The sequence below is a fragment of the Neodiprion lecontei genome, chromosome 6 (assembly GCF_021901455.1).
Source record: "Neodiprion lecontei isolate iyNeoLeco1 chromosome 6, iyNeoLeco1.1, whole genome shotgun sequence".
NCBI lineage: Eukaryota > Metazoa > Arthropoda > Insecta > Hymenoptera > Diprionidae > Neodiprion > Neodiprion lecontei.
In genome coordinates this window covers 28,055,945-28,079,490 of record NC_060265.1, presented here as the reverse complement: position 1 = coordinate 28,079,490, position 23,546 = coordinate 28,055,945, and the positions used below count along the sequence as shown (strand labels likewise).

At 38.2% G+C, this 23,546-nt stretch overlaps 4 protein-coding genes and 1 long non-coding RNA gene across 6 annotated transcripts; 2 read left to right on the top strand and 3 right to left on the bottom strand.

Moving 5' to 3' along the window:
- Positions 1-443: 443 nt before the first annotated feature.
- Positions 444-4,178, bottom strand: LOC107227199 (major facilitator superfamily domain-containing protein 10). Its single transcript, XM_015668268.2, has 7 exons — positions 3,166-4,178; positions 2,790-3,052; positions 2,315-2,606; positions 1,970-2,190; positions 1,430-1,520; positions 1,161-1,298; positions 444-1,070 (listed from the first exon to the last, which is right to left on the bottom strand). Exons 1-7 carry the CDS (start codon positions 3,422-3,424, stop codon positions 976-978), a joined length of 1,359 nt encoding a protein of 452 aa, XP_015523754.1. The 5' UTR covers positions 3,425-4,178; the 3' UTR covers positions 444-975.
- A 2,973-nt stretch (positions 4,179-7,151) lies between these two features.
- On the bottom strand, positions 7,152-12,520 carry LOC124295123. Its single transcript, XR_006905027.1, has 2 exons — positions 12,386-12,520; positions 7,152-7,333 (listed from the first exon to the last, which is right to left on the bottom strand). It is a non-coding gene; the product is annotated as an uncharacterized LOC124295123 (long non-coding RNA).
- On the top strand, positions 11,762-15,293 carry LOC107227223 (protein PTCD3 homolog, mitochondrial). The gene is made up of 10 exons (XM_015668310.2): positions 11,762-11,938; positions 12,197-12,308; positions 12,406-12,603; positions 12,778-13,034; positions 13,157-13,265; positions 13,342-13,678; positions 13,818-14,023; positions 14,251-14,589; positions 14,657-14,875; positions 15,034-15,293. Exons 1-10 carry the CDS (start codon positions 11,907-11,909, stop codon positions 15,181-15,183), a joined length of 1,959 nt encoding a protein of 652 aa, XP_015523796.1. The 5' UTR covers positions 11,762-11,906; the 3' UTR covers positions 15,184-15,293.
- A 164-nt stretch (positions 15,294-15,457) lies between these two features.
- Positions 15,458-18,484, top strand: LOC107227200. Its single transcript, XM_015668270.2, has 5 exons — positions 15,458-16,018; positions 16,144-16,448; positions 16,570-16,897; positions 17,117-17,322; positions 17,599-18,484. Exons 1-5 carry the CDS (start codon positions 15,797-15,799, stop codon positions 17,819-17,821), a joined length of 1,284 nt encoding a protein of 427 aa, XP_015523756.1. The 5' UTR covers positions 15,458-15,796; the 3' UTR covers positions 17,822-18,484.
- Positions 17,967-23,201, bottom strand: LOC107227211 (SWI/SNF complex subunit SMARCC2). Of its 2 annotated transcripts, none has more exons than XM_046743894.1 (10): positions 23,067-23,201; positions 22,852-22,971; positions 22,503-22,616; positions 22,009-22,379; positions 21,678-21,929; positions 21,234-21,526; positions 20,837-21,146; positions 19,941-20,698; positions 19,494-19,846; positions 17,967-19,388 (listed from the first exon to the last, which is right to left on the bottom strand). In XM_046743894.1, the coding sequence occupies exons 1-10, from the start codon at positions 23,181-23,183 to the stop codon at positions 18,930-18,932; spliced, it is 3,147 nt and encodes a 1,048-aa protein (XP_046599850.1). In that variant the 5' UTR covers positions 23,184-23,201; the 3' UTR covers positions 17,967-18,929. The 2 variants fall into 2 exon arrangements, with proteins under 2 accessions (XP_046599850.1, XP_015523774.1); XM_015668288.2 differs by having other exon boundaries at positions 21,678-21,908.
- Positions 23,202-23,546: the final 345 nt, after the last annotated feature.

Here is a 23,546-nt window from a genome sequence, read left to right as displayed (position 1 = left end):
GCGAAAGTGGTGCAAGGCAAAATTTTTCGTTGCAGTATTACCAACTTTATAGATCCGTCACGTTTGGTTTAACTAATTGTTTCTTCTCAACGTGCCAAACAACTTTGTTCAGTTATAAAAAGAAAATAATTTTTAGATATTTGCAGTTGACATTAGATGTGAAAAAAATTAAACCACATACATGAGAATACGTTAAATTTGTTTGAATGAGTAGAAGTAAAAAAAAAAAAAATAAACTATGACGGTTATAACGTTTATGTGCAAATGTTAGGATAAAATTCAACAAATGCCATTTACGTGCAATAATAATAAATTTGCATTGAGTGAAAACACAACAAAAAAGACAATTAAAAAAAATGTAAACAAGTTGTGAATTCAGGTTTTGTCCAATACTTTTAGAGCAAGAAGTCTGACGATTTCGCATTTGTTATATGTCTATAATAACGTTGTATTTTAAAACGTACAAACATACATCACGGCTAAATTTACGCCTTAGTATAAAAATACTTTATTTGATAATAATCACTGTATGTAAAAATATGCCATGCCAAATCGACTTGCTACTAATCCTTAACCACTTGCAATTTTTTCTCCAATTAGTCTATTATGAGTTATAAATTTACTTAAAAACTGAAAGCCTGAATTCAACAATGTGACAAGCTGCACACTAATTGAAAACAGTCGGAGAAAAAAAATTGAAAATGGTAATGGGGAAGCAGCAGATTGATCTAGCATGGAATGCTTCATAAGCTTCTTTTTGTATAAAAATTTATACATATTGAAGTTGTAGATACTTTTTTTTATGCTCAGTTGATAAAATATGATGTAGAAAAACTTAACGATACTTCTTAATAATAAGTTGTAAATAAATATAGTTATATGTATATATACTATTATATAAATAGATGGCAAAAAGTACCATAGATCTCTCCTTAAGTAGAATACCGTTGCGATCCAGTATAAGATAGGATTAGTTTAGGACGTTTCGGTGTACCGAAGTATAAGTGGTGGAACGACCAGAGCCAGCGCGCCGGTTAGATATGTGGTGGTACTACCAATGCTCCAGAATGCTGAAACGATTAACAAATGAGTCACATTGTCACGATGTATCTAGTATTCCACAATAAGAGCATTTGATGATAAATTTTTTTATCAATTACCGATAGAAGTCACTATAGGACCACAAGCTCGGGCAAGCGCTCCTAGTGAACGGAATATCCCAGTTATCGAACCTTTTTGACTATCTGGTCCCAGTCTTGTCACCAGAGTCATCATGCACGTCACCACCATGGCTGTTGCTAGAATATTACGGATAAAATCATCAACTTGTCTTTATAGTTTTCAGGTATCCGAATACTAGTTACTTTATAAATGAAGGAAAATATACTCTGTAGTAAAATATTATGCATTTGTATTCATTTAAACTTACAAACTGCGAATAAGAATACTCCAAAGTACAGCATTGCAGTGCCTCTAGCTATACCAATGCAAACGAAAGATGGGATAACCAACCATAAGCCCTAGAACAAAAATACGATTGGTTAAAATAGGAAAAGAATTTATCTTACGAGGTTGTAGCATATATTTTATGTAACGTAAGTATGATTTATGCGTATTTTTTCGACTACGTTTCGCAAAGAAAGCAATAGTCTCTGCAAGATTGCAGAAAAAATATCGAAATACAAAAGAGTACGGTTATATACCTTAGTACTAAAAAGTGCTCTTTTTTAGACTCTGCTATAAAAAAAACTTGTAAAATATACTTTTGTTACATAAAGTATAGTGTGCACCATGGAAGCAGTCTAATAATCGACTTCTGCTTGTGCACACATTCGCCTACAACTCGTATCGCAAACTTATATTCGGCATAAAAAGACCTGCTTTGCCTCCTTGACGCACAATCTATTATTATACGACACATGAAGTATCTAATAATTAAGGAGAATGGATGATAAGATTCTAGACCCACTAATTCAGCGATGGATTTCGTTTTATGAGCAGGGATTCTGCGCACCCAACCCCCTTGTATTATCGCCATAGTCAAACCAATCCCTAGGAACATCCAACCTTGCTGCATGCTAGTGAATCCAAGTAAATGATGAGTTAAAAATGTTAGGGTAAATTCCAGCCCACTGTAGACAAACAGGTACAGAAAGTACGATCGACCCAGCCTTCGAAGACTCTGTAATTCTGAACAAGATCAATGTAAAGAATTTAATGCATTGTAAAGCCCAGTTATTTATGAAACTGCGTGAACATTGAAACATATAATTCAAATATTCTTATATCACGCAGTAAGAGTTTATGTGTGTACCTTGTGGAGATAGGCCAGATATTCCATTGAATTGGAACAAGTCAACGGGGTTGATGTAAGCTAATGCCTCTGATATTCCCATAGCAAGAGTTTTTGCTCTGTATTTTGCTGGTAAACTTTCCTTCAAGTTACATACAACATAAAGCAAATCAATGAGGGCTAAGAAGAGGGCGAACAATGCAGGTATTGCGTACCATTGTCCCTCTCTATGTCCAGTAGATAAACGAGCAAATGTGGCACCTATCATTGGACCAATAACAAAACCGACTGAAAAAGCAATTCCCACCAGTGCCTGAAAGTGACGGATAATGTTTAATTGAGTATTTAGTATATTATCTCTATTTTTATTTCACTAAAACGCTCTTGATTTATTAGAGATTGCATAAAAAGATTGTACACTTGATATTTTACTATCAAAGCATTGTGTTCGATGTGCAATAATCTTAAATTGATAAAAATTAGTGTAGTTACTTACCATGGCTTTTCCTCTGGATTTTGGCGAAGTGACGTCACTAATGATTGCCATGGACAAGCTAACATTACCCTTGCTAAGACCCCCGATAAATCTGGCAAAGACGAATATGGCAAAATTGTGGGATAGTGCCCATAAAAGATAAGAAACTGCGATACCCATCAGACATAATAGCATTAATGGTCTGCGTCCATAAACATCGGATAAAGCCCCGACAATTGGTGAGGATAAAAATTGTAGAAATGAATACATGGATCCCAAGAAACCTGGAAAAATTAAGGCGAGGCTATACAAGCTGCTCAATACATATTTTCTTCAATATATGCGTTTTTACAAATTTGAAAGCCTTTGATACACTTTAGAGATGGTAACAGCTTACCTCCGAACAAGACAGAGTTGAATCTTGCCGGTACTTTGAGGTACACTTGAACCCTTTGCACGTAACTCAATATATTTGAGTATAGCCCTTGGTTATTGTCATTCTGTTCATAATGATCCAGTAGAGCAGGCAGTAACGGTAAGATCATGGTAAAAGCAAGGAGATCGAGTAGCAGCGAGACGAAAACAACACGTACGACTTTGGTATTCTCTTCATTCTCGTTTGTACTCTTGATATTAAAATTGTTATCTGGCTTCATTTTGACGGAGGTTCGATGTTTTATGGTTAAAAATTACTTCAGCGAGCCACTCGGTTGACGTGGATTTTAAAAATAGAATTCTTATGGTCAGATAGGGTGTGCTTTCTTGAGTTTTGTTTACGTCGTAAACCGGGAAGACGACTTTCGACCGCACCTTGCGTTTGACGAATTTCGAATCACGTTTGATTGGCGTGAATTGTACGAGTAACGATTGAAAAGATATGACAAGGTAAAACCGATTAAAAACTAATTTAACGATCTATACTCCGATTGCGGTGCTTGAGGATAAAAATGATAGCCTTATCTCAAGGACCGTGTAGGGTTGTACAATAAGTGTGCGGCATGCCGATAGTAACGTTTGCGCCTTTGTAGTCCGGAGCTAACTAACCATTTCACAGTGAAATATGAAACTAAGTGAAATACTTTCTATCGAGGGCACCTCCACGTCACATGAGGTTGCCCGACGAAAACCTGTTGTTGATGCCAAGAGAGAAAGTCCTAACCTATTCTTCTTCATGATTGTAAATTTGACAACTGTCAGATGGCAGCCGGACGTATTTTTGACAAACCACGAACTAAAGGGCTTTATCAGAACGCGAGCTCGCTTCTTTATTAAGGTAAAGATCGCGTCAAGGTGAAGGATGGCTCTGATTGGCTGAGCCAACGACGCGAAAGTCCGGTGCCTTTTAAAACCGGTAATCCGTAACATGTAATTCGTTGAAGGGCTTCTATTTAATTCTGTGATTTCCAAGACAAATAAAAACAACAAAAATATAGAATTTATCAAATTCAACTACACAGACATTGTTTTTCCTAATCGCTTCACCTGCCTAATTTTTAAAAGAACTGTTCAAACAAGTTTGAGAATAACATACATATTCATTACTTAGACACGATGTGTACGTTGAGTAATCTTCATGCGTACAGTAATATGCATTGAAATACCTTTCGCTTTACTGCACACAATTGCTTTTAAAAAATCACTTGATTTGAAGCGAGTGTAATTCAAACTATGGATTTGAAATAAAAAATTTGCAATTTTGATCGCGATATCACGTAATATAATTATAAAATACGTCCTTTGCCAAGTTATGCCTTATTATTGTTTTTATTTGTCAGTGAAGCGAGAAATAGCTCGAGTAGGCGCACCCTAAAGGCATTATGTATGCCTGCTTCCGGTACCGTTCAACATACACATCATTTATTCAGGTTCACTTCCTCGTTGAACAAAGATCTTTTCAAATTGATTCTCATCCTCGCGGCTAACCCGTCTAAACGATAACGACGCCGAGCTGCTACCAGCTACTGCAATTCACGAATCAGATTACGGTCTTTATGCAAATACAGATGTACTCATTCTGAATCACGTTATAATATGTATAAGCGTAGATATGCAACCATGGCATTTTTCGATGACTCAGGAATGAAAAATTTGACCCCATATCGTGACTATATTATACCAGCCACAAGATTTTAAATTGTTTTATTTCGGTTAGAAAACTTTCGGCATATCAGCTGGTTGACACGTTACTAATTTGCTTTTGTGATAGCTTTAAAGCGGTCCATCTCTATTAAATTTTACTGAAAATTCGACTTACGAGTATGTAGTATAAATTATAATTCGGGAACAATATTGGAATAAAAGTACAGAAGGTGTTCTCCGGATAAAAACATACTTACAGACATTTCAATGTGTTCTATTTTTCTTTCAATTTGTCAAATACCCTTCACGTATATCATTTTTCAGGTGGAAAAACAATCTCAACATACATATACATATAACATGATACGCTACGAATAGAAGCAACCGCGTTGTCGAAACCGATTCAACGTACCGCATGTATAGCTACAACGTCGTCCTAAGGCCCAGATGGCAAGCGATGGTCCCTTGGTTAAATTTTAAATACGATATACAGGCGATGGGCCTTGTGCCACCTGCTCCAAAACGCAGGCACAACTATCGCGTCGAAGAGCATCCATTTCACCGGTAGTAAACAAGGCTTTAGCAGACCAAAATTCACCCTGATTTCATTCGATTGCAAGAACGGATAAGCAATTACAATCACTGATTGTCCTTGACGGATAACACTCGTGGAAAAAAGGTTTTCCAATCGAACGCGGGAAATTAAGATGGTGACGCATTTTGACTACCGAGAAAAAAAAAATTGTATAAATTTCTTTGGCAATTGCGTTATAGGTTTGTGGATAAAGACAGGGTGATCACCGAAGAAGAAGAAGACACAACTTTTCACCCCCTCGTAACGCGATGGATGCAAGCATGTGTTTTTGGCGTTCGAACGGAAGTTCGACGAATCGCTGCGAAACCTGGAATAAACTATACCCGCGTGCCCGAGGTGTCCGGTTTGAAACTGTCGAATAACGCTCATAAATTTCCGGAATTCCTGCGTCGAAGAAACGCCACAGATGCCGGAACGAAAAGATGATATGTACGCTTGCATGGTACATTCCGGATTTCGCTGCAGGGTTTCAGGTACTGTGAGTGCGCGGCGTAAATTTTCACCGTTGTGGAGCTTAAAAGTAGGTATACCATCGGAAGTTTTCTTGGAAATGCTAGGTAGTCGGAAGAAACTCTGACAATGGGACAAAGAGAATTTTCGGTCTACAGCCGGCTGCGTAAAAGTACAAAGTCCTCGGGTACGGGTGCACGGGTGTTATACGTCGGGTACATGCCTACTGGCTGCAGGGTCTAGGATGCGCCTGAAACCGTAAGGGTGCTTTTAAAGGGAACGATTCGATGAAAAGCGGCTAAAGTGACCGAAAAGGAAAGGAAGATAGAAAAGGAGAGGGGCGAGGAGAGTGGAGAGAGAATGAAACATAAAGTTCGAAATAAGGGAAGACATAAGCGCGTGCCCACCCGACAGCAGATGCTCTGGGTAGTGTACGCTGCAGCTGTCCTCGAAGTGGTTCTCAATCGATATCCTTACACCTTTGTATTTGCAGAAATATTTTTGGCAATTTTCATCTTGAACTGGGATCCGAATCCACTCGCAATTAGAATTATCGCGCTGCCAGTCTGAGTCATGTTCGAGGAATGTCGAAACTTTTATGTGTTTCAGTTTGCTTGGTACACCATTTGAAATCGCGTTAAGGGTTTTTATGGGCGGGCACTTGGGTTCGTGTACTAACGGAAATCCAACAATGAAAAGAAAATCGGCATTGCTGGGGATTTTAACGCGGAATGGTCGGAAATATTGCCGGGTTCTATACCTGAAATATCGGCCGATGACGCACCGACAAGTTTTTATGCATTCAAATTTCTGGAAATTTTATTGCACCGGACTGGGTAGGTAGTATAATATAGACGTACTGCGTACATATTGTATATACCCAAATTATACCCATATAATCATGTCTCAGACAAATTGGTTTACGACTGGCGACACATCGGCGTCAGGAAATTAGCTACACCTATTTGTTGACTACAACTTTTCAGCGTTGCCAAGCGTAAAGAAGTTTCTTCAAATCCAGAGAAGTTAGGGTCCGTGCAAATAGAAAAGAAAGTTTTTTTTCTGATTAAGAAATATTGTCGTTTAGGCCGAAATCTCTAAAAAATGTCTGTGGAATCGAAACAACAGACTAAAAGTCAACCAATTGTAAGGATTCTGAGAAAATATGCACCAACTAGATGGCGTCGCAGTTTTCAAACGTACTTATTTGAAAAGTTGGTGGTCCTAAATATTAAAAATAAAAACATATCACACCAGCAGAAGTTCCTAATATCTTTATACTTAGAATTCAGATTGCAGGATATAAATCCGTCTGTGGTAATCGTTCGATAATTATCATTATATGTATATCCAAGAAAATTGTCCATCTTATATAGCGAAGAAATGAAATATGTTATGTATTCCTGTATTTATTGAATTTCAGTACCGTCAAACATCGCTCCTGAAAATAAGAAATATGAAGAATTATTCGTGGGGTAGGTTGAGAACACTGCAAATCTTGGCTAAAAATTTTCCTCGTGTAAATGTAACGCCGATTTCAAATTTTCCGCAACATGATCATTATTTTATATATTTTGATACCGAGGAGCAGTAATCGCCTGAAAAAAGTGTATCATGAAATTTTAACCAACATACACGAATATATTCGTCGAGCAATGAGGCTCACTGAAAAAATACAATTCCAACTGAATAACTTGTATGCCACAACGGTTAGAATAAAAGTGGCAACACGAACATTCGAGATTTCATTGAGAACCAGGTGGCGGTTCTCTGATACATTGCTCATTCGTGCGTTAGATTGCGATACATACGAGGTATACACACACACGATGACAAGGTGTAGAATAATCAACTGCAGGGAGTGCAAGTTTAAACTGTTGGTGAAAAAAAAAAAAATTTGGCAACCACGAATTTGTTACGAGGAAAATAAAAGAATATGAAGGAAAAGTAAACTCGGAAATAATTACATGCCAAGCTGCACCGTTTATACATCACACACAAGGATACCATGTGCACCAATATATGCGAACCCTCTCGACGATGTGTGAAAACGGTCAACACGAATCGATTCGTACGTCAAACTTTAACGGATACGCACTAGGTAGACGCTGGAACGTTTCTCAGGTCGTTACCAAATCGCAACAGAGAGATTTTCAGTAAGTGAATAAACAAATGGAACTTTGAAAAATCAGAGCACGATGATCTAAGAGATTTAAATTTTTCACGGCATATTTTCGTCGCTCCTCCGTAGCTGGGTTCGCAAAATAGAGAATATTCAACGATCCATCATCATTGTATTATGCTCAGGATTCGAATGCGATCCGTATAAGCTTGGGCTGAAAAACTTTCAGCTGCAGTTACAAGCGAAGCTGTGAGAAATACGTACACGCATTACCACTGCATGAACGTACACATATTTACGCGTAGAACGAGAAAGAAAGAAAGAGATACAAAAAAGTATACAGGATGAAATTCAGGACAGCTGATATAATTTTTGGCGGGCTCGGAGCGCAACAAAGAAATAAGACCGTATGAAAAGAAAAGAAGAGATTCTTTGGGTCCTTTGGGTCCTACCAGGTCCTTGGTTGTTAAAATGAATAAGTTCTCCCACCACTTTACACCACCGACCGGGTATATAGTACGTGGTAAATACAGTTGGGCCCAAAAGAAATAAAGGGCCCGGGCACCTGGCCATCGGCATCAGTTCGCTACGAGTCGTCAGCCGTGCGAGTTCTACGGATCCTGCTTCGCACGTTAGCATTCTCCAAGAGCAATACTACACAAGATATAAGTGAAAAATAGTAAAGATTAAAAAAAAAAAATACGTTTCTGTGCATACAGTGTTTGTGGATTACACGTTAAAGCATTCGTTGAGATAAGTAGTAGCTAATAGAAGTAAAACGGGAAATCGGTAAAAATGAATTGCAAATAAAAATAGAAAGAACGGTGGAACGTTCAACGCGAAAATTGCGTCGCTTGTGTTCCACATTTTTCGAATTCCTTCTGTATCAAAATCAGAAATTATTCGACGTAGCTGATGAATCACGCAGTATATTTAGTGGTAATAGAATTTCTTAGTGTAATTTATTACAAGATTTTGTATCGTTTCTGAGAATCAGAGTCTTCCATGAACCTTTTTTCACCGGGTTTTTCCGGGACGCATAGCGTGGCTTCACCACCGTAAACGACGCAGCACATCGTTCTTTCTTTATCTGCGAAACGAACTCCGTCTCTTTCTAATATATCTTGGTGCGCAATCGCGTTGAACGAGATCTGTTACTGAATTATAAAACTCTTCAATTTGGAAACAAAACGTTAAGACCACATTGAAGAGACGCGAATATGTAAATTATTTTGAATTATGAGGATCAATCACATTTTCTTCGATCTTCGCCTCTGCCAAATCGGAAAAAGAAACGCGTACATGTTCGTCGTTGAGATCTAAACTCCACAAGTGCATAAAAGATAGGGCGAGATTTGTGTCAATGTTTCGTACGATTATTTCACTAATATTGCACTTGTCCCGGCCTATCGGAATGCAACCAATATCTGCACTGGATCACTCGCAGTGGCATGCGGAAGACATCGTCAAACTAAAATCGACCACGGATTGAAGCGTGAAACATTTACGCCGCGTCTGGAAGAACCGCCAGCCCGTGCCTCTCTCTCTCTCACTCTCTCTCTGACCAACGCGTGACAATCAAGTAGGTAGGGATGTGGGCATAATTTGTATCGTTAAATCAAATTGCACTCGTCCCGGCCTGCTGGGTCGTCGCAATGTCTTCAGAACTCATTAACAAAGATGTTTCACGTCACTGGAGGTAGTAGTAATGTTCAGTGATAAATGCTCTGATTTGAAACACATTACAGAATCGATCAACGTATATTGATTGACAGAAAAAAAGGAAAAAAAAAAAATATACAGGATAAAATGAAAAATAGAGAAAAATGCATATGATATTATGTCTGGCACGTATTGTTTCAATTTCTCGTATCTACGGTTACGCTCGACATAATCTCAGCTGGAAATGGGTCATATATTTAAATTTCGAGATTGTATAGATAGGAGGTATTCAAATCTGCAAATACCGACTTTTCAGTCGATCAGACTCTGTACATGACTACGATTACAAGGTAGATTTATATTGCGGTAGAATTTTTCAATACTCTATAAGATGTAGTACAAATGAAAAAAAAATTATGTCCATACAATATCTATGTAATACATTTCCTACTCAAATGTATATATGTATGTAATTATTTTTTTGCCGCTCGGCGATACGAGCGTGTTTTGGGTGCAGGCTTGAATAAAGAACGTGTGAAAGTGTATCAAAGATCTCGTTCGTCCCTTCTTTTGAATAGATTTCCCATGACGGTTATCAGTTACAAAGAAACCAGCGTTTGTCACCGAGTATTCGATGCGAACTATTTTTACGATGTCCTATGTACATATGGTATATAAGTATATTACACCATTATGCGAACGTACCGCTGTTCGGAGATATTATAATTCGATTCCAGCTGTCTGTGTGCGAAATGTATGTATTATATGCTGTGTACATAAATAACGGATAATAGAAGGAAAAAAAAAATGAAAGAGCGAAAAAAAGCTCGAAGGAAAGAATAATACGTTGCGTTCGATTGAATAAGAAAACACAATAAAAATAGTTGCTCCATAGAAATTGGATCCTGTTTTCCATTCATTCGCCAAGGATTCACACGTGTATATGTATAATGCACGTTGGCACAGACTCCTGGTGCACACACATATATAATACACGTCCGAGCATCCATCTAGACATCCCCTTAAAGAGTCCCACGGTACATATAAAATAAAAACACCTGGCTCCTTACTACACGCTCGCGTCTGCAGGGACTGGTTTTGGTTTCCTTATAAAATTTATTCAATTCTTTATATTGCAGCAAAGGGTTCACCATTAGGTATATGCAACTACCATTCATATGCAAAACAATAAATTAACCGAAAGAAATAAATCCATAAGTTTGCTCTCCAGCTGCGTTGCGCAGCCTATCATAGAAACTATATCACTCCTGTAATGTAGTATACCAAGTCCGAGCAGTTCCAATACTTTTCTCTACAAATCTCATGATTGAATCACTTCTTTCTTTTCTTTCTTTGCATTTCTTCATTTCGAACTGAGAGTATCGACGCCTGGATTCGTGTTATACGAATTGAATGTATAGATTTATCTGAAAAACGGCGCATAGCAATGAGACACCGGGTGGTCGGTCAATCAGATGCAGTAGGTAACGGTCATTTCAGATTCCTTGACATATTTTTTCGCTTCCTAGGTGCGTGTTGAACATGTACGTTGGTTCGTATATTAAAAGTTCACTACGATACTGGATTTAGACAATAGGTAGGTACCTACACTTCTGCAGCACGTGGGATATAAACGAAACCAATTTGCCCGCATGGCACCTTTCAACAATTTTTCACTGCAATATATCATATCCTCTGAGACATGTCTAGGATAGAAGAGAGTGTAATTATTCATAAACGGTATGTTCATTTTTTTTTTTAAGTACGAAAAATGCTTAGAAAAGTCAAGTTTAGGATCATTGCTTCGTGCTTTTTCGAAATATAACCGACAGCCTGGACTTCAAGTGAGAAAGAAAAATAATCTAATCATGCATTTAACAACCTGCAGCCGAGAGATGAAATAACAAGATACATAAGTAAATATATTTGTCGAGGGGAGCTCTTTCACGTTATCGCGGCATCGATGAACCATTCAAATTAAGCCTACAAGTATGCAATTGGCATTGCAGCCGGTAAGTCAGATCCTTGTTGTGCCTGCGGCGCGATCGTCGAGGAAGCTGTCTAACTTATCGAAAAGAACAAGCTATCGTCGTTCATAATTCGAAGCTGCATAAGCACACTTGAACCGTACCACGAATTCACTCGACGCACCGCAAGTGCGAGCAATTTACACATGTGATGTGAGGTTTTATTTCCAACACTTAATAATTGTATATTATTGTGAATAAATATGCTTACGCTGAATGGACGACTGGGAAGCAGGTAATCTGCTCTAAATGATACGATCTTAGGGAATTAGAGCTCTACTTTTATTCAGAGCACTTTAAATAACCCGTATATGTTTTATAACCTTTGGAAAGTGGTGTTTTTTTTACCAAATTTAACGGTAACAATTTCTTGTTCGATGATTTTGCTAATTTTTATTAAGTTATTATTTGCGTCATTAATGCGCGCACAGACTACTAGTTGGCTTTTTACATTACCATTTCCCAATAATCACACGGAAATTTAATCTCACAGAAAAGTAGCACAGAAATTATTAGCGAGACTCCAATCAACCAGAGATGCAGCTAATACTCAGAGCATTGAAATACCAAAAAGAATAGAGAGAGGTCCTACTGATATTCTGCGGGTAATCATCCAAAGTTTTCCACTTAATAATTTCTTAAAAACGAAAGTCTAGTGAAAAATTCTGCAAAAAATTCTTACTTTTTCTGTTCGTATTTTAGGCTCTCGCAAGCACAGTTGGAAAAGATCCGACCGCAGCTCACTTCAAATATCATGACGATCCATATTTCATTCCAACATCGAACAGAGCAAAACGAACTTATGCTCTGTCTCGGGAAGCTGGAAGAAGGGCTGCTATGTGGATCAGACAAGAGCATGCTGAACTTTTTACACAGATGACTGCAGATCCCATTATCAAGGTTGTTGAGAGCCTAATGAATAGAAGATAATATATATCAGGGCCAAATTTTCTTATAATACATATAAAACATCAAATCACAAGATGTGAATTAAAAAAGAAAGATGCAGCTGTTTTAGAAGTTGGGTAGTTTAATTCAAAGTTGTTAACAATAATTTTGTCAACTTAATTACAGGATTTTTTGCCACGGGCAGTTTATGATGAAAACAGCAAAGTAACGGAAAAAACACTACATGATGCAATACGTGATGCACAACTATCCGACGCAGTAACCATATATCGATTGTTAAAAAAGGATGGTGTTAGTCTTAGGACAAAGCAAGATTTGTTAGAACTGTTATGCTACTACAACGACGAAGAACCCACATCTGATCAGTTCCCAGAGGAACGTTGGTTTAGAAGATCTTTACAAAATATTAAACCTAAATGGAAGTGAGTAATCTACCTATATTTTGCAATTTTCAAATCATTTAGTCAGTCGATTAGTAACTTAGAAAGAATTATACACACCTAAGATCGTGATTTCAAACAAATAATGTCACCTATTATTTCAGATCGAATGACATAGTGGACGAACTGTTCGAGTCATTAAAGAATGAAGACAGTGCAATTGCAACTGCAGCCTACAATGCCTTGATTTGTGGTACTGCAAAGTACTTGCAGGTGCGTTTTCTTTACTTCACTTCATATCCCTCATCAATTGTATCGCATGATCTAACTGTAAGAAATTTCATTATAGGTGGACAAAGCCTGGTATTTATACGATGAATGTCTGGCCAAAGGATTCCCGGTATATGTACGAAGTTTCAATAACATGTTGAGACTGGTTCAATTTTCTAAAGATGCTGGAGGTCAAAGACTGACATTCATGATGGATGTATTGAAAACAATGTCTCGAAACAACGTTCGACCAGATATTGGCACTTTGAATGCTGCTTTACAACTTTCGACCTTATTAAAATGCCCTGAACCTGGAAGAAGTGTTGCTCTTTCTATTTACAAAGAAATGACAAATGCCGGTGTGGAGCCATCACTTGGAACTTACTTTTATCTACTCACTATTTTCTGTCGCACGAGTAAGTAATAATAAAAGCTTTGCGTTAAATTTTAGGATTTACAGAATACGTTATTGCCATGTAATTGAATAGATTAAATAAGTCTTAGCTTGTTGTAAGTTAAAAACAAAATTGACTCGTCTGATGTTGACAATTACAGATGGACCAGTTAGTGAAATTTTGATTGACATTTTGGACAGACTGGAAGGAAAAGAATTGGAAATTAAGGATCCTCAAGATTTATTTTTCTTTGTAAAAGCTATGGATATTGCTAGAAATCATTTGATGAATATTGATGTAGGCCATAGAGTACATAAACTTCTACTCACTGGCAAGAACTATAACTTGATTGGTGAAAATTATATGGTGAGTCAATTAGAAAAACGATTAAATATTTTTACTCGGACTGAATTTCGTATTTCTGATACATCACCACTGCACCTACAAAGTTGATGATAATCAACAGTTAAGTAATTATCATTCTACAGTGATTTTGATGTAAAATGTTTCAGGATCATTCTATTAAATCAGTATAAAGGCAGTATATATTGCACTTTGAACAAAAAAAAATCACTTGTTATTTGCTTTTATAGGAAAGTATATATTATCGCCACTACTTGATATTAGCGGTACAATCAGAGTCGATTGACTCATTCATAAAATTGTACGATACTTTGGTGCCGAACATTTACATCCCGGAGCCAGATGTCATGAATGAAATATTGCTAGCTGTCGAGATAGCTGGTGCATCGATGGCAGAAAATTTACTTCCCCAGTTATGGTCGCATATGGTGATGTTTGAGCACACGCAAAGAGAGCATCTTATGGTTCACGTACTACAGATTATGCACACCACTTGCCAACCCCCCTCTGATTCAGTCGCGAATACGCAGTATGCGGACATTGCTTGGGATATTTGGAATCGTATAGAGGTAATCTGATATTAGGTAGATGTATTATTTTTCGATCCAAGAATGTGTTCCTACTTCTATTTCACAGGGTCAAAGACCTGGTTATACGATGGCTGTTAAATGGAATGCAGAAATGCTTGGAAATGTGACGGTTTTGTTAATCCGTGGAGGATATTTCGACAAAATGCTCACTGTACTATCATATCTCACAGAGAAGCAGGGGGTTTATACTGGAATTCTCTCAAAAGATCAACTAGATACTATTCTAAACGCCTGCCTTGAAAATGGTCACGCAACTGCAGCTTTGGTAAGTAAAGACATGCAGAGTATTAGATGAACTGTGCAAACTTGCAAAGACTATAAATTTGATATGAGCACAGGATACATTTTTATAAATATAAAAATTATTTAATTCAATGTTCTTAGATAACGAAATTATAGTAAATTACACATTTTCAATTGTAGAGTATTATATCATATGCTGCAAACAATGGCATCGCTGGTGCTGGTCAGATGGGATACAAATTGATAACTACGCTATCTCTAGACTCTGCAGAAGAAACAAAATTAGTTAATCTAGTGGGTAAAGAAGTTCTTCAACTTCATCTTGGATAGTCACTATTGTAAGATCTACTCAAGTATTAGAGTATTTAATAATTATTGTGCTATTCGTTGGATTCGACTTGTCTTGCACCATATTTGTAAATAAAATAGAAATTTGATAAAATCCTTTTTTCCACGTTTTTCTTCAACAGCTCCATCTCATTTAAAACGGTGATACAATTGTAGATTTGGAAGAAATGGTTTTCCGTCAGAAATGATTTTCACACTTGCATATTACACAACAATTAGTATTTTCTAACTGTCTGAAAATTGTCTGGTCCATCGACAAGTATCAAACCAAAGTATTTCCCAATTAGAACTTGATGGGTGCAGATTATAATAACGTAATTGACATCCAGGAACAGTCTTGCTCCCTCAATTTGATCCCAACTGATTAATGTACTGCACAACAGGGGGAAGACCCCTTTCAGCAAAATACCTTCTTCCTGTGCGTTGTAAAGAGTCCAGCATAGTGCTTCTAAATTTTATTCTGACAGTCGATGTTCGGCATTGCAAAGTGCAATATTTTGAAATTGAGAGAAACAAGTGTTTTCAAACATTGAAGAGATAACTTTGATCTACAGAAATCTAATGACTTAAAATTTACTTGCATTAATAAAAAACAATGGAGTGTAAAAACGAAAGCGTGCGTCTGACCTTAGACTCAATTAAAGAAATTATTACTAAAGATGAACCAGAAGTTGAAATTATTAGCTTGGAAGAAGAGCCTGGTTCAGGAAGAGGCGATAATTACACGTCAATGCTTTATCGCCTGCGTGTTATTGGTTTAAAACAACAGAAGAATGGTGGTGAAAAGGTGAAATGGGAACGTGCTATCATATACAAGGTAGTTTTAAGAAATGTATTTTTATAAAGTACTGTAGTTGATACTTTAATTATTGCCGTAAAGATCAGGGTCATAAGGTTGGTTGATCAAAATGAAATTTTCCTCATACCTTTACGCATATTAAGGTATTGCCAGACTCACGGGAACGACGCGAGGCCTTCAAGAGTGAAACTCTGTTCAGGAATGAGGTAGCATTTTATACTAAAGTGTGGCCAGCTCTAAATGTTCTGCAGCCAACAGGACATCACGTATTCGATGGAGTGGCCAAAATATATGATGCACGTGACGATCTTATTGCGATGGAAGATTTAAGGGAGCTTGGTTTTCGAATGGGTGACAGAAGAGCTGGACTGCAAGTTGAGCAGCTGCGACAAACGTTAGCAGCTTTAGCAGGCTTTCATGCGCTTAGCCTTGCATTAAAAGAAACAAGGCAGGTCTGATTAGCGATAAAAATTGTAATAAATATTTAAAATCAACCACCACTGTCCCATCCGCAGTAACTTTGCCAAGTAGAATGCAGTAATAATATTCGTAATGGTTTTAATTCAAAGGCCAGACGAGTTCCAAGAGTTGAGCAGAAAAGGAGGAAAAGGTATAGAAGAAGCAATGTTCTGTAAAGAGAACGCAAATTGGTATAGACAATACTACAGAGTCGCTGCCAGTAATGCAATTGCAATGGTATCTGAAGCTCTACCTCCCATGTCACATGACAAAAGGGAAGATGTAATGCGGAGAATGAACATTTTTTTACAAGAAGAAACTTTCTTCCATACGATGTGCGAACTGGCTGCTACTGAAGGGCCTCTAACAGTTTTTTGTCACGGCGATTGTTGGACCAACAATATCTTGTTTCGTAAAGAATTAGAATCTGACAAAAAGGTTTGTACACACTGAGATGTTTTGTAAAATTATTTTCAGTTTTGTTTGTCTATCAATATATGTAATTTATGTGATGATAATTAGGAATTTTCCAGCACAGCATGAAATTTTTAACACTTTCCAATCGCATATATATGTATAGGGCACAGTCTAGGATTCAAAAAATTATCATTACAATTATAACTCAAGATTTCATTTGTTCTACTTACGTTTGAGCAGGTTGTATGCTTTGTTGATTTCCAACTGTCTCGGGTGGGTTCATTGGCCCTTGATTTAGCAACACTTCTCTATTGTTGCACCAGCGGAGAAGTCAGACGTGCTCACATGACATCACTTTTACGCCATTACCACCATCACTTAACTTATGCTCTAAAGATGCTCAATGTTCAAGAAGCTTTGAGAGATCCTGAAATCATGTGGGATATGTAAGTGGAAAAGGATATTTAAATGTAGTTTGATTTCTAACTCGGGTGGTGCGATGAAATGAAAAGTACCGTTTTCCGTGATTTACAGTGCGATATAAACAGATCACAGTCGTTTGCCAACAGTTCCAGATATTTTTGTAAATGAATATCTATGTATTGGTTGTTGCATGACACCAAAAGCCAAGTAAATATGCATACCTAAAACGTTATAATGTTAAATTACATACATATACAAGTATTAGAAAATATTAATGTTTGTTTCGAAATTGATAATAGTTTAACTGAAGAGCTGCGGAGATGTGGACGCTTTGGGTTGGGCATAGCATTAGATATGCTTCCAATAAGTACCTGTGCCAGCGACGAAGCCCCAGATTTGTACGAGGATGAAGAACAAAGCGAAAAAGTGGAGGGAGCACAAGGGCCTCCACCCGGAGGTGTGGAGTGTGCACGTCTGATGACTGACCTGGTATTGGAGCTAATAGATAACCAGGCTCTATGAATTCGTTAGACCATTATTGTAACACAATTTCTCAATCCAAAGTAGAAAACACAAATAATCCAATCTTAATTAACCTAAAACGTTCTTAAACGTAATATGGTTTTTCAATATATATATGAATAAAATGATGTTAACGTAACCTTGATTACTGGTACCCAATTGTTTTAATTCATTTACGTTTTCCCTATAGCAGTTTTGCGTTATACTATTTTAGTATAGTGACATCGTGTTTAACCTTATTATCTATTTCCTAAATTCGGTAAGATCTTATATTACAAGATGATAACGGTGCACAATAATTGATTTCAAATAATTATATATATATATAATATGTATATGTATGTAATAGTGTATTGTACACGAAGATCATGAGTTGATTATATTATGAATTATTATAATATAGGTACGAAGTCCATGAATGCATTTTAAAATTTGTTCAAACTTTCTCGCAAAATGGTGTAATAATCAAAACAGCGTTTCATGCTCCCTGATTCAATAATTACTCTCAAAGCATTCTGCATAGAACAAATGATTGGTACACACGAAATTAACCATTGTAGCTGGTCCGCAATATACAGCTTAAATATTACTCATTTATTCGGGATGAAATCAAATTCTAACGGTAGTTGTTATTGTATTGGAATAATCGGTTGGCCCGGTATATCGGCATTTTAAAACTATTAGTGGTTGTCTAATAATTTAGGTTACAGCAAAGTTAACTGTACATTGTTGATTAGGCCTCGGCAATATCTTGAGAAGAATAGTTTTTCACATTGCATAATGCAACCACGTTTCTAGCTGGTAATAAATAAGTAAAAAATAAAATATTTCCAATAAAATGGTCTTACTAACCAAGCTAAATAAGTTTTACAGCGATGATCAGGAATTGAAAACGAAGCGAAAGAGAAAAAAGCAAAGGAAATCACATGAAGAAAACGCGTCCAACATGCCCTAGGAATTTTGGATGTATACCGACACACTCCATGAATGGGTTTATCGAATATCAAAGTATAGTAAATTTATCAGTCACTACTCCCGACTTATATGACAACCACTAAAATGCGTGTTTGTTTATTATACTGGTTTGTTTTATAAAAAGTGCTGTGAATTACGCTTGTTGAGGTGGAGTGTGCGGAGGCGGTTGCGCCACCTGTGGCTGCGGACTAGGTGGCTGTTGTTGCTGTTGCTGTTGTTGCTGAGTATTGGATGCTTGCCACGGTGGATGCTGACTCTGCTGTTGTTGCTGCTGTTCCTGGGCTAGCCGTTGGTGTGCTTGCTGTCGAGCACGAAATTCCGCTGCTTTTAATTGTTCCAAGTGAAATTGCTGCCGTTCTGTAATTAGTTGCTGGCGCTGATATTCCAAGCCCTCCCGTTCCCTTTCCATTGTTGTCTCCAGCTCCTCGAAATGCCGCAATTTTATTTCAAGCTTTTTCATCTGCGTTTCAACCAGTAGTGCCACTAAAGACTTGATTTTTCTTTCCTCTACCGCTGCTAAGTGTTTTGCTTTGACAGCTGCAGCTGCTAACGCGGCCGCCGCAGCAGATTGTAGTTGCGCATCTCTAACCACCTGCGTCAGAGTAATAAAGAATAGCTTTAGACATTGTTTACATGACAGAAACTAATATAATCTTAGCCCTTGATAGAATAGAGTATTCAATGCCGTTAATATTACCTTATCTCTCTTTTCTTTAGCTTCAGTTTCTTCAGGATCTCCTTTAGACTTAGCTTCATCGTCATTCTCCTTTGGATCGACCTCTATTTTTTCTGGCTGGTCACGTTCACTCTCCACTGACTCTTCCTTTTTCATAGATTGTGGTGGCACCTGCGTAGCATCCACCCCCTCCTTGACTTTAATATCCTGAAGCTCCTCTTTTTTACTTTCCGCAGTCGAAGCTTGAGGAGAAGTAACACTTGCAGACGAGGAAGTTGCACTAGTAGCTGAGACAGCAGGATCTTCGGGTGGTTCTGGAGGTCCAGTTCCTGCAATACCGGACTGTGCAAGTCCTGCTGATGGATCAAATTTACCTGAATATACAGACGAGTGATTATTGTTAACATAGATAAAAATCATTTTCGTACTCGTTACCAGTCTATTTAATCTGTTTTCCCCAAAACTTACCATCTGGATTAGCACTTGCTTGAACATTACGAAGATGCTGATCCAGTAGGGCTGCAGGCACTTGATCTTTGATTGCTGCAAATTCTTCCATAGCGGCTTTAGCAGCACTAGCAGCCACTCTTGGATCCACAACGGAAGCTAAGAAAGCTACTGTGCTCATGACCGGGTTACCAGCCTTGGAAAATGGAACAGGCTGATAGGCGAGTGGTCCTAGACCCTCAGGGCCTCCTTCTTCGAGGTACGGATCTTCGATAGGTAGACGTAAGAAATGAAGTATGCACTCGTCTTGAGTACGAGATCCAACATGTTCGCAAACTTTGTTCCAATCATCTTTATGGAGCTCTAACCCTTCTAATAACAATAGCGTTTCTTGTTCGGTCCAATCGCGAGTGGCACCAGCAGCTTGTTTGCTTTTTAAAACTGCAGGTTTTCTGGAATACTGATCCACCTTCAGACCAAAGTTAGTCATAACTCCAAGTCCGCTCTTTTCTTCTGGTCCCATGCCAACAACAGCAGGCTTCTTTTCCAAATCCAACAGAGATTTTGCAGCACTGGAAGGCTGCGGAGTTTTGGGAGGATTCGGATTAACAGGTGCCAGTCCAGATGGAGTGTCTGAGAGAACGTGGAAGTGAGATGTAGGTGGCGGACCCATTGGAGTTGGTCTAGATTCTGCGTCAACTTGATAATTAATGAGACCCCACTGCTCTAGAAACGCGTGAACACGCATAATGGCACACACATCTCCTGCTAAATTACGTCTGAAAACAATTATGCCACGTTATATGGATTTTTTAGTACAATGCGAGTGATACGAAGTGATTAGTACTCAAATAACACCCTGGTATACAAGAGCTTCTTCAAACCGAATTTTGAAAGGGAAACAGTTTTGTCCGTACCTGCAGGCAGTAGAGGTGATATATTCGGTTGGATTTAGTCGGTAAGTATCGATCATAAAGTTGCGATAAGCAAGGTAGATTTCGGGCGTTTTCGATTTGTTTTTACCATTAAAAAATTCGGACAACGCACGCTTCTCAATGGTATGGATTGAGTTGTAATCGAACCAAGCTGAGTAGCTGGGTACAACAATATGGTGCGTTTGCTCAGTAACATTATCTTCCGGCTCATCTCCTTTCCCACCCTCTCCTCGTTCCTTGCTAGCTCCGCGTTCCTCTCTTTCCTGAGCCGCTTGTGTACTTCCTTTGTCACCTAAAATCATTGAATCAGTAGCTAAAACATTTGCTTATTGTATATTCATAAACACGTCCAATTTAAGTGTGACTGCGGATTACACACCGTCTATAGGCTCATCCAAATCAGCCATGTTGCCAGATTTTAGAGGTTGTAGTTCACTATCTTGTTTTTTGTTTCCAGTTGTCGACAAACTTCCACTACCAGCTGTAGATCCACCACCAGGCCCAATAGAAGGTGGATTGGCTGGGCTTGCTACCACTTCTATTATCCTTGGTTCAGCTGGAGGATCTTCCATCCCCTGTGTCAGATCTTCTTCTTCGTCGACGCCACCTCGAGACTTTTTTGGAGTAGCCAAAGAAGTAGACGAACCTTGGAGTCCTGCCGGTCCGCGACCACTGTTAAAAAAATACGAATATCTATAAAAGTCTGGTTTCACATGAATGTAACGGAATGAGGATTATAATCTATCGACAATCGTTTATCACTTTTCTTCAACACACCATGTTGATGTAATAGCTGCCATTTTTTTAAATACAAAATGCACACCTTTTACGCTTTCCAATTTTTGGAGGTGGACTGGGGGAGCGTTTTCGTTTCTGTTTTTTTGCAGACGAAGGTGGCGGATGAGACGGTTGAGCCATCAAGTCTTCGACAGAAAGCCGGTACTTGTGAACTCTCTTCTGTCCATTATCATCGACATCGTAGTCTTCTTCGTTCATCCACTCATTGTACTGGTCAAGATCTAGAGCCCAAGTAGCCGACACACGATACTGAGGTCTGTAATCAATAATTTCATCACTTTTCCTTGGTTATACTGAATAAGTAACTTATATCTTATTCATGACATGAAATAACTTTTAATTGATTATTATCATACCTTCCACTTGTACTTCCTATCCCAAGAGGACCTTCAGGGAAATCCCAAGGCAGATCTAATGTTGTCCATGAATCGTAACTGTCGGGAAAGTAGTACCAGTGCAATAGAACAGAGCGTTCACGCCTCAAGTAAGGACGAGCGTATTCCTCCTCAAGGGGATCAGCTGGTGGATAAACAATGTGCGTTGCATCAGCCTCAGCTTCGGCAATTGTTCCCTGATGACGCTTAACAACTTCCTTGACTTTGGACGCTGTATTTTTGTCTACATCTGGTCTAACGTACACACAGGGTACTGTCATGCATCGATTTTGTACCAGTGCCCGTTCCGCTGCCACTAACATCTCTATCGCACGATCCATGCGAGATCCGGACTACAAAGTTAATAGAGAATATTCAGATCAAAGATTTGTCTTACATTTTTCAAGTAGAACATCAAGAAATTTTAACAGAGATGGAAAATATCAAAGAATTTTGTACATATATAAATGCATTACCTTGCCGACTTGAAAGTCGAAACGTCGCCATCCTTGTTCCTGTTTAAATCTGAACGCGGTAGCTAATATATGACAAAGACCACCACCAGGCTTGAAATCTAGGAAACACTTCATCTGGAAAGAGCAATTAATAATGTTTGAGACATGGTGGTGATTCTTAATTTTTAGTATTGAATTTGCACCGATTAAACATCATCGTAGTGAGATAATTGTGTAATCTCGAAATTATGTTTAACTAGGAGACATGCAAGTCCGATATGAAATAATTCAGAATTTCATAAAAACTTAGAAAAAAAAAATAAATATGACTCTGTACACTGAGCCATGTTTGCACGTAAATGCTACTTACAGGAAGTCTTGTCATCGGCGGTTTTGACACATTTTTTCCGAGGTTATCTTCCTGGAATTGTAACAATTGGACGACCAAAGACGCGAGACTTTTATTCGTGGGTGGATCGGTTTGAACATACTGTGAAAAAAGTAATTAAATTCGATTATAGGGAAATACTGGCGATAGAAAATCAGAGCGAACATAACTCGGCGCTTGGGAGACGCCGGCCTCACCTTTTTACAATTTTTTAGAAGCCACTGTTTGACTCCGTCCAATTGGCCCAGTATATCTGGAGACTCGAAGAATTTCGCATTTGGACCGCCGTCCTTCTTTGGCCCCAAAGAGAGCATTTTCCAATTTAATTTCACTCAAAAACCACCGACACTTGAGGAAAACAACGCTTCGCCACCCGCGAACATCACACACACACAACACGAGAGTCCGAAGTTTGCTGCAAGTCCGGTATTGTATCTCCGCGTGGAAACTTGACAACCCTGTTAAGTTAATTCTTGTTCACCATTTACTCTAATTTTTTCTCCAATACTGATGTAAAAAAAAGGACAGTGAAGTATTACAGCTAGTGGATACGATTATCCGTCACAGCCGTTCGATCGCGAGCAAATACACTGAATGTGTATTGTATCCGAACGTCTCACTCTGCGATTTTTCACTACGGCCGCGATATGTTACTCTCGAATAACTGGAACGCTCTC

What these genes read in the sequence shown, in the direction of transcription:
- LOC107227199 (XM_015668268.2), bottom strand. Translation starts at nt 3,424, where the DNA reads ATGAAGCCAGATAACAATTTTAATATCAAGAGTACAAACGAGAATGAA. An exon ending in CAACTCTGTCTTGTTCGGAG is followed by an intron (nt 3,053 to 3,165) that starts GTAAGCTGTTAC and finishes TAATTTTTCCAG; the next exon opens with GTTTCTTGGGATCCATGTAT. An exon ending in TCCTATAGTGACTTCTATCG is followed by an intron (nt 1,071 to 1,160) that starts GTAATTGATAAA and finishes TAATCGTTTCAG; the next exon opens with CATTCTGGAGCATTGGTAGT.
- LOC107227223 (XM_015668310.2), top strand. Translation starts at nt 11,907, where the DNA reads ATGCTTACGCTGAATGGACGACTGGGAAGCAG. An exon ending in AATGGACGACTGGGAAGCAG is followed by an intron (nt 11,939 to 12,196) that starts GTAATCTGCTCT and finishes TTAATCTCACAG; the next exon opens with AAAAGTAGCACAGAAATTAT. An exon ending in ATATTTGGAATCGTATAGAG is followed by an intron (nt 14,590 to 14,656) that starts GTAATCTGATAT and finishes TCTATTTCACAG; the next exon opens with GGTCAAAGACCTGGTTATAC.
- LOC107227200 (XM_015668270.2), top strand. Translation starts at nt 15,797, where the DNA reads ATGGAGTGTAAAAACGAAAGCGTGCGTCTGACCTTAGACTCAATTAAA. An exon ending in AACGTGCTATCATATACAAG is followed by an intron (nt 16,019 to 16,143) that starts GTAGTTTTAAGA and finishes ACGCATATTAAG; the next exon opens with GTATTGCCAGACTCACGGGA. An exon ending in CTTGCATTAAAAGAAACAAG is followed by an intron (nt 16,449 to 16,569) that starts GCAGGTCTGATT and finishes TTTAATTCAAAG; the next exon opens with GCCAGACGAGTTCCAAGAGT.
- LOC107227211 (XM_046743894.1), bottom strand. Translation starts at nt 23,183, where the DNA reads ATGCTCTCTTTGGGGCCAAAGAAGGACGGCGGTCCAAATGCGAAATTC. An exon ending in AAAATTGGAAAGCGTAAAAG is followed by an intron (nt 21,527 to 21,677) that starts GTGTGCATTTTG and finishes TTTTTTTAACAG; the next exon opens with TGGTCGCGGACCGGCAGGAC. An exon ending in CTAAAGAAAAGAGAGATAAG is followed by an intron (nt 19,389 to 19,493) that starts GTAATATTAACG and finishes ACTCTGACGCAG; the next exon opens with GTGGTTAGAGATGCGCAACT.